This window comes from Filicampus tigris, chromosome 2, assembly GCF_054856515.1.
Source record: "Filicampus tigris isolate MCC_2025a chromosome 2, RoL_Ftig_1.0, whole genome shotgun sequence".
NCBI lineage: Eukaryota > Metazoa > Chordata > Actinopteri > Syngnathiformes > Syngnathidae > Filicampus > Filicampus tigris.
The window spans coordinates 10,248,878-10,258,973 of record NC_141218.1 but is presented as its reverse complement, the minus strand read 5'-3'; the positions used below and the strand labels follow the sequence as shown (position 1 = coordinate 10,258,973).

Genomic DNA, 10,096 nt, shown 5'->3' with positions numbered 1-10,096 from the left:
AAAACAAAATCAAAGCATTACAGCACCTAATGCAATAACCAAGTGCATGGCGCCCTCTCCTGTTGAACTCCTCCACCTGTAGTCACATCAAGTTAATGGGAAATGTATTGTATTGAATTGTACTGTCATTCCGGTTAGAGCGCACCGAGCGGTGGAAGAAAAATCCACAGAATAGCCGCACTGGACTATAAGCCGCATGGCTCAAAATCTAGGAAAAAAGTTGCGTCTTATAGTCCGGAAAATACGGTGCTAAGTGTTGTGCAAACAATAAATCTCATTTCGCGGCTATACCACTATGTTCATCAATTTAGATGTATTTTCTTAAAATGGGCTAATTAAATCATATTCAGATTTTTGCTTGTATCTCAACGACAACAACAACAAAAAATCACATGACGGCTGGTATCTTGAAAAAATAAAAAAATAAAAATGAAGGTGCACGTACCTCAAGGCACCCGTGTACTGGTGTCTCGACAAAACTCCTCAACTCAACTCGGCATAGTTCCTTGACACCAAGATGGCGGCAAAGCCTTATGTCTACATATGTCTAAATGAAACTCTTCAACTCACTTCAGAATAGTTCCTTCACCCTGAAGAGAGCAGAAAAACACCTCAATAGTGCCTCGGAAACCAATGTGAACTGATGCTGGCCTAAAATGTAGTAGAGCATTTGGACACACCAAGTTATTAAGCTCCTTGCCTGGAGTCGTTGGGTCTATGCACTTTCTTTTCATACCCCGTCACCCCTGGACTCCTTCTTTACTTTGGGAGTTTTCCGTCCCAGTCGGATGGCTTTATCGCACTCGGGCCCCCACAAGTAGTTTACGGCAAAGATACGAGAGCAGCAGAGGCGGCGGCGAGTGTCACGCTCGCCTGTGCGACAACAGCCCCTCCAAGCCCATCACGTTTCCTCAAAGGTTACAGTGAGTCGCAGTGGGGGTGAAAGAGTTTCTTAAGAACAGGCCACGCCAATCAATCCCTAACATCTGTTCTCAATGGGAAGCAATATTTCCCCTTTTACCTCGCGATAATTGCGCTTAATGCCGTGAAGTACCTTATCATGGGGCCGACGGCAAAAGACAGGCCCGTTGCCGTGGCGACGCCGAAAGCCATTGGTTTCCTTTTCAGGCGGATAATGAACTTCCCTCCGCGCCGCGTCACTCCCTGCACTCCGCCACCGCATTCAGCCGAGCTCCGGGCGTCCTTGAGATGCCTCGTCTCATCCGCCTCAACCCTGGAGAGGGGAGAAGAAAAAAAAATATTTAAAATAAATAAATAAATAAAAGAGAGGAAAAATGTCCAGTAAATGCATCACTTAAGGCCAAGGTGTGGGCTTTTCACCATCATTACAGTGTCGTTTTTATTCATATGATTACCGGGTTTCTAAGGAAAACATGCGATCAAAAGAATTGCTTCATTTAAAAAAAAAAAAAAAAAAAAAAAAATTGGAAAATGCTCTAAGCCCATTGCTGGGTTTGCAATTTGAAGAAATAATATCACTTTCTGTCATATTTGTTTTAATCGTCATAATAATCTTGACGGTAAATCTGAGAAAAAATAATCATCCCTCTTTGGCCCCATGTCGTATAATTTGAATTTTATAAAAACCACCAAACCTGAGGAAAAACTACCAATCGGATATAGAAGGCAGCCGTAGACGTGCAGGCACATTAATGGCGGGTCACTGGCACAAACTCAAGGTCTTAAACTGACCTGTTAGCTTGTTACCCCAGAGAATGAGTAGTAACACTTAATGCGATCACTTCAAAATTGTATTTTGTGTGTGTGAGGTCGTGAATGAAATGTTTGACACCCCCTAAAAGATGCCTTCAGTCTCTGATTGGTTGTTTTTCTTGAAGCGCTGTGTTTTCTTACACGGCATAGTTGTGGGTCAGCATTCGCAAATTCTCTTACCGGCAGATTTTTTTTTTGTTACCTATTGTCCATTATTTGCAGAAAATCATGCTTGTTTTTTTTTTTTTTTTTTTTACCTGATCCCTTGCTTATGCTCCATGGCGCTTAAAAGGGAGCACCGTTTTTTCCAGGTTTTATGAGTTGCTGTGATTTATTCTTTTCCACAGATCACATTTGTCATGTACAACTGTCAAATCATGACTTTTCTAGCAAACATGACAATTTGGGGGAAAAACAAAAGCTTACCCTACAAGATGATTAAAGATAGAACAGTCTAAATCAATAGGCAATCAAGTTTATTTTAAGAGCAATTAAGTGATCTTTTAAAGTTGCTGATCGTCAATGAGAATTTTTTTAATTTTTTTTTTTTTTTTTTTATGTATGAGTTCTCTGAATGTGTCTTACTGTCAAAAAAAAAAGTTGGATGTATTCAAAATTTCAAGGCAACAAACTTTGATCAAATTTCAAGTTGGGGAATTTAACTAAATAATTAAAATTTTGTCATTGTGAAAGTTGGCTTTCCAACAATTCACATCAAAGAAAGAAGCATTTATAGTACCATGTATTGGACCCCAACTTAAAGACGTCGGTGAAAACAACTCATCAAATTTATTTGGAGTAAACAACTTGTTTGCTTTGTTATGCCAACTCAATTTATTGCCATAACTATCAACACCTTGTATTTGAAAGTTTTCCCAATTTAAATTGTTTTATGACAAAAATACCATTTAAAAAAAAAACTGTAAGTATAATGCAGAGGATGGCATTTACATTCATATATGTAAACAACATACACTTACTTGCACAATCTAATACAATTTATCCAAAAAATGTTATCTCCGATAACAAATGCAATGTACTAACGACTTTTGTGAATTAAATTTCCGCATTCATTAAATTAGATTGACCTCATGGTAGTTGACAATAGTTATGCCATGCTGTATTTTTACACAAAATCTGGACAAATGTGTACAATTCTGATTAAATACATTCACAATAATAATAAAAAATACATTTTATGATGGAGTTCGCCATATATTTATTGGCATTTCTGCGGCATAAAAAAGGCGAAAATGCATCTTTGAAGGTCCTCTGACAAAATGGACTTAAAGCTGATGGAAATGTATTTTGCTATGAATACAGTGCAGCACGGCGAGGCTATTTGCGCTGAATAGACGTGTGACACGTGCTCTCCACAGCCAATTTATTTTCTCATACTTGTGGAAGGACACAAAAAGCAAGCATGTTTTTTTCTCCCGCAAATGTCACGAATCAAGTTTTTGATCATAATAGTCCTTCATGTCCTTGAGCGCAGAAATCTGAGAACATCACATCCTTTTCTCACTGCCGTTTGCAGAATAATAATAAAATACTAATATTAAAGACCAATGTGAATCCAAAACTGTGTCTTAAAGGAAAATGCTAATTAAAGAGACTTCATCACAATTTTCTAGCAATCATCTGTTTGTTAATGTGTAATTACACATCTATAGTATAGTCTAAAACCATTCAAACCCCCTGAGTGCCATTACAGTGTGTTTGTGCACTATTAAAATGTATTTACCGGTTATATGCTGCCTATGAATAAATATAAGTATAATTACACAGTAATAAATGTATAATAACATATTCAGTAACAAAGTATTTGACTTTAAGTATAATTTTACCATTTTAATGACAGCCACATCCTGTAACAGCCTAGGAACAAATAATTTATTGATTCAGAACTATAATTAAAAAAAAAAAATAATAATAGAGATGAATGTTAAGCTAGAAGGAAATCCTGAGGAAACGATTCATGAAAGAGCAGTCGTTTGTGTCCGTTAAATAGAGTTAATTAATCGGTTCGTGCAGAACTTTAAAAGAGCCATGACTGCTCTCAGCAAAATCAACCGACCCATAATGTACTTTATTTATATTTACATTTAATTATCGGCAGAAACGGCACCAATAAATATATCTTATAATGTGCAGATACGGTGTGATGAAATGTCAATAAGCAATTACACCAACCACCGTCTAAAATGATCATTATGACAGTGTTTCAGAATGTGTAATTACACAATAGTACCTGTGTAATTACACATTCAGAAACAAAGTGTTGGATTTAAGTATCATTTGACCATGGTTTAATGATAAATGAAAAAAAAAATTCTAAAAATATTCAATGTATTAAATTTAACGTCTTCAATTCAAACTTATTATTATTATTATTATTTGCTTTTAATTTTTATATTGTAAAAAATTTGTGGAATTGAGGTTGAAAACGTTCATGATCTGAAATGCAAATTCAAACTCAGACGGCACAAAAATAACAAGATAAAGCATCTGTTCCACCTGAATTAGATTTTTGAATGACAAAAAAATAATCAGTTGTGTGGTATTTTTTTAGCCATTTTGGTTTGAGTTGAGAGGGGGGAAAAATCTATGTAAACAAACCCAAAATATCTTAGATTGAAATTCCAGTTCAAATGGCAAGAGAAAAACAAACACATCACCCAACACTGGGTCCTTCACTATCAAAAAGTCTGATCATTCAGAATTCTACATCATACCACCAGGGGGTGGAGCTGAGCTGTTATTCGAGAGAAGTTAGAAATGTGCAGAGAGTGACTGTGTAAACTGGGAATTCATGCAGACAAGATACTGGAAAACATTTGTCCAGGTGCTCATATCAAATAACATTTTGGATAATCACTTTTTGGAGTCAGAAATCATTCATTGGGAAAATGTCTTCAGACGTGTCACGTCTGATGTCACAGTTCAGAAAAAGTCGGAGTGAATAAATTGTTAAAGTGGACAAAAGTAGTTGTTTCCAACACTTCAGAAAGGCCTCAAGTCTCAGTTACTTTCCTTCATCTTTTTGAGATTTTTTTTCTTTATGTTTTATGCTTTTACAGCATAAAGCTTAAACTAACATCAGTAATTGTCACAAATATGAACGTTCATTTTTATGTTTTAACTGTTCATACTTGCAGGTTTGTTTGCACAATGAACAGGGCGCCGCCTCACTGACGATGGTGGCGATCTTTTTTTTTTTTTTTTTTTTTTTAATTAAGTACGATGAGTAGATTTGTTTTCTTCATCTCTGCTGTCTGATTTCTTGACTAGTCTGGGGTGCTCAAAATCTTTCCCCATTAACTCGGGGTAAACGTTTGACATTCACATTCAATACAGTAACTAGGACAATAGGGTGATTATAGTTGATTTGTTGCACACATCCTAGAACTACAACACAGCCAAGACAACAACAACATGCGCATTTGCGACTTTAATGTCATCCAATCAAAACGGGGAGGTTCATCAAGTGAGTTTTCTCATGTAAAAACAGGTATTGGCCTAATACTGACAAAAGTTTCAACACTGCTTACCCGACCAATTCCAAGTCCCAAAACTAATAAGAGAATCGTGTGTAGGAGGTTTGGAGGAGTCAGTTCCAGATACGCGATGTTCCAAACCCCGTTTGCGCCCCTCGTTGAGAGGGGAAATGAACAGATGTCAGAGTGAAAGACAAAAACAGCTGGCAGCTGTGCGGCAAGCGTTCTGTGCAGTTCGCAGGTCATAACATTAGGTACACCCGCAATAAGAGTTCCGATACGTTCTAACACAGTCAGGGAGGTGTTTGTTTAACAATATGATTATGATTGCGGTTGCATCGCAATGAGATCTGCTGCGGTGTTTCCGTGACTACCTTCAGCTACAAGAGGGTAGAAAACGACAAGGAACTAAGATTGGAGGAATGGGTGGAGAATCAACTAAAAGCAAAATAAATGATTTCAAATCAACACAAGGAGATTGGTGAAATGAATGAAAACAAAATGAAAGTGACGATTTTCGCTAAATTCAAGTTTGGTTTAGTTTTGTGAACTCACAAAGTAGTTTCGGTTGGTTACGTTTATTTATTTATTTATTCACTTCTTGTTTTCAATTTTATTTCAGTTGACGGAAACGTTTTAGCAATTTCACTTTTTGTTTGTCGGCACTAAACTGACAAAATAAACATGTCTTGTAAATTTGACACAACACGTCTCATCAGCAAGCTTTGCAGGAGCCAGATAACGATCCTGATCATTTGAATCAGGTGTGTTGGAGGAGGGAAGACATCTAGAACAGGTTGGATAGAGGCTCTCGAAGACCAGACTTGGGCACCCCTGTCGTGAAGGATCTTGTCAAGGGACCCAATTGGATGTTACCGTTCGCCCAGGATTTGAACCCCAATCACTTAGTGAAGTCACAAACCGAGCCATCCACCTGCCGCCATTGATTTTTTTTAAGAACGTTACATTAAATTGACTTCAACTTTCAGTACACTAAACCAGTGTTTTTCAAACTCTGCCGCGGCACACTGGTGTGCTATTGATATTGTCAGGTGTGCCGTGGGAAATTCTCTAATTTGTGCGGACTAGCGCCTGGCAGCGTAATCATGTCTTTACTACATTGTAGTACTCTTCCATACCAGCAGGTGGCAGCAGCAGCAGCAGGGAGCTAATTGTCTTTGTTTTGAGACAAGCGAATTAGTGACGCACGTTTATCCAAACAGGCCCATGTTTCACACTGAGTAAGTATCAATATGATTATAAAAAAAATATATATATTATATATATATTATTGTGTTTATTTAATTCCTATTCAAGACGTTATAACGTCATTCTTCAATGTTAAAAAATGCTTATATAAACAATATAACACTTATATTGTTAAAATAAGCTTTTTTTTTTCACAATTTCAGCTGGTGTGCTGTGGGATTTTTTTCAATGAAATAAATGTGCCTTGACTCAAAAAACACTGCACTAAACCGTCCAAAATGGCGACCGGCCAAACCCAATTTTCAACGAAATCTGCTGGGTCCAAACAATTAACCCAAGCTTGGGTAAAAGTCACCCAATCTGCTCAAAATCCACAGCGAGTGGGTTCGATTTTGTTTGCTACCCATTTTCTCCGGCTCGTCCTTGCCAGGGTAACTGTCGTCAATCCGAGCTGATTTCAAGGGGGACACGGGGTACACCAACGACTTGACTCCGCTTTCAGTGCAAAACAAAAAAACGATAGCTCCACTTTCTACAACCTTTGCGCTTCACAGTTGACTTTAGCGTCCACGCTCTTGTATACAAGAGCTATGCACGTGTTCTTATTCGCCGGAGCCTGAGTGGGCGCTTGGCTCCTGGTGGCCTGCCTTCTCCCCGTCAGCGCAGAGCGCATCTTAGTACGGTAGTGATCGCCGGCCAGGAAGTACAAAATGGGGTCGATGCAACTGTTGACGCTGGCGAGCGGCCTGGTGATCTTGTAGGTGAAGTTGACGATGTTGAGGGTACGGCAATCCAGCTGCAGCACGCGGGCGTAGTAGTAGACGGTGCGCGTGACGTGGAAGGGCACAAAGCTGACGGCGAAGACGATCAGCACCACCGCGATGAGCTTGACGGACTTCTGCCGCGAGGTCGCGTTGGCCGACAAGCCCCGCCTGGGTCGGCACAAGGTTCGCGCCATCTGGCAGTAGCACGCCAAGATGACCAGGAAGGGCACGCCGAAGAGAAGCGCCATGACAGCCGAGCTGTAGTCCACGTACTCTTCGAAGGAATCCTGGCTGGTGGTGTCGTGGCACAGGGTGTCGTTGTCTCGCCTGGACGTGGTGACGAAAACCAAGTTGGGCACCAGGCAGACGACCACCGCCGTCCAGACGGCGGCGCAGGCCAGGTGGGCGTGGCGGGGTTTGACCAGGCTGAGCGCTTTGATGGGATGGCAGATGCCCATGTAGCGGTGCAGGCTGATGCAGGTGAGCAACAGGATGCTGCAGTAGAGGTTGGCGTAGAACAGGAAGCGCACCGCTTTGCACGCCGCCACACCGAAGGGCCAGTGGCTGCGGTTGGCGTAGTAGTAGATGAGCGTGGGCAACGACAGCACGTAGAGGAAGTCGGAGAGCGCCAGGTGGAACATGAGGACGGTGCTGGGGTTCCACGGGCGCATCTTGACGAAGGTACACAGGGCGGTGGCGTTGAGCGCCAAGCCCACCACGAAGACCAGCGCGTAGGAGACGGGCAGCAGGATGTACTTGAATTCCTCATCAAAGCGGCAGCTGGCGTTGAAGACGGACGTGAACGTCACAGACTGGTTGGACGGCGCCGGGGTGTATGCCGGCGTTGCCATGGTGACCGCCGGTCTGCCGCATCCGGTCAGGAGGTGTAGAGTGAAACATCCGAGGGTGAGGAGGCTCTGAGGTGCGCACACGGAGATAACGTTTGCCTGGATTGGATCAAGGTTATTTCAGTTAATGAAAATAATGTAACTAAAGTATCGAGTGAAGAAACATGAAGTGCTTTTTTAAAAAAAAAAGAAAAAAAAAGAAACAAAACATAAAATATGTCTTGTTTATAAAAGTAACTAAAAATATTTATAATGATGTAGCGAAAACATCCTTAGTTTTTGCTTTATCATTATTTTTGGCAGTATTTCGTCAACACCATCACATCGTCGCTGTCCTGTGAAATACACTTATGAAGGTTTTTTTTGTTTTTTTTTTCAATTTTCTTATTTTTACTTGAATGGTGTTTCCGCGTAACAGAATCGTATAACGTGAATTAAAAAAAAAAAAATCCAAAATTGGATATAAGTGTTTTTCACAGGACAGCGACGACATAGTACAGTATAAGCTTTCTGAGTTCATTTTGAATGTATTTATTTCAGTATTGCTGTACTTCTGTACAGAAGTTGAAAGGTCAGTCGTTTGAGATTTGTAGTTTACCTCACTTTATTACAGAATACTTAGTGACTTTATTACTCTTGCACTCAACTCGACAAATACTCCATACATTTAGATATATAAAACAAACTAAAATTAATCTTAAAACTACTAAAAACTAAACTAAAATGCAGACATTTCTGGAAAAAAAAAAAACTACAAAGTAACAAACCTGCTCTAAAAACTAATTAAAACTAACTGAATCTAAACAACAAAAGTCAAAATGAAATAAAAACGAATTACAATGAAAAATCCCAAACTATTATGACCCCGGATTGGATTGGAGAGAGCAGTATGACTTTCTGTGAGTCTTCCAGTCTCTCTGCTGTAATTGGCTGATGGCATTTTAACTCAGTGGTCACTTCATTCTCAGAACTTCCTGATTGAAACCTCGCCATGGCTTGAGATAGGACCTTCTTCGATGGAACTGACTGCCAGCACCACTGCATTCTAAATGTCTCTAGAACTTTTTAGCACTCATTGTGGCACATCTAAGCGGACTGAAACATTTATAACGAAGCCGATATGACCTGATTAGGATTACACAGAAAGCAAAAATAAACAAGTCAGTTTAATAGAATGTTCGTTTCAATCCATGTCCAACATAGAACAAATAACAGTCACGTGTTGGAAAAACTATCTGTGACGTGAGTGGTTTTCACAACTCTGGATTTAGAATCTGAGGAATTCAGTCATAAACTCCTAGTAATGAAAATGTCAAATAATGTACTGTATTTCTTTACTAATACGTGTTTTTAAATTATCGTACAATAGTGACGTAATGAGGTAACCGAAATAACGGGAATTGTTTTGACGCCATCGCGTAAAACCCGCATGATATCGCATGCCCAATCCTGCGCCAATCAAAAACAGCATTGTAATATATTTTGAAATGTTTAATCATTGCTACAAATCTCGTATTGGATCTTGTTGAAACCGCAGGTGTACCTTGGACCGCTCATGGTTGAAAACCGACTAGGCAACAACTTTAAAACAATGATGCCACTCATATCATGTTACTTTTAAAATATGACAATGAATGTATGTAGCTTAGCCGTAAAACGAAGAGTAACTAAGTAACTTCTGATCATTCGTCCAAACGCCCATGCATGTTCCAAAAACTACTCCGAGATTGTTCCATGCATTCCAAGCGTACACATAGTTGGAGTGTGACAAATTTAAATCCAACAGAGAGCGTGTCCTAACGGAGCCCTTGAAACGATTTTGCGTGTTCATCGTGTGCTTGTAAAGAGTTGGGTTGTACCTGCAGAATTCAGGGTTCGTGCTTTCCACGAAGTCCTCTCCACTTGGGACGGCAAGGGACCCCCCACATGCCCCCTGCGGTGCTCCTTGGCATAATCTTTTTTTGTTTTGTTTTTTTCCGGCCAGATCACTGTTCCGTGCAAAGTCAGGAGCTGATGTTGGCAGGCCTGCCTGGAGTGCATTAGA

The 10,096-nt window shown here is 40.0% G+C and overlaps 1 protein-coding gene across 2 annotated transcripts; it reads right to left on the bottom strand.

Moving 5' to 3' along the window:
• Positions 1 to 2,665: 2,665 nt before the first annotated feature.
• Positions 2,666 to 10,060, bottom strand: LOC147151340 (P2Y purinoceptor 4). Of its 2 annotated transcripts, none has more exons than XM_086024102.1 (2): positions 9,912 to 10,060; positions 2,666 to 8,151 (listed from the first exon to the last, which is right to left on the bottom strand). In XM_086024102.1, the coding sequence occupies exon 2, from the start codon at positions 8,053 to 8,055 to the stop codon at positions 6,973 to 6,975; it is 1,083 nt and encodes a 360-aa protein (XP_085880228.1). In that variant the 5' UTR covers positions 8,056 to 8,151; positions 9,912 to 10,060; the 3' UTR covers positions 2,666 to 6,972. The 2 variants fall into 2 exon arrangements, with proteins under 2 accessions (XP_085880228.1, XP_085880229.1); XM_086024103.1 differs by having other exon boundaries at positions 2,666 to 8,121.
• Between the last annotated feature and the right edge of the window lie 36 nt (positions 10,061 to 10,096).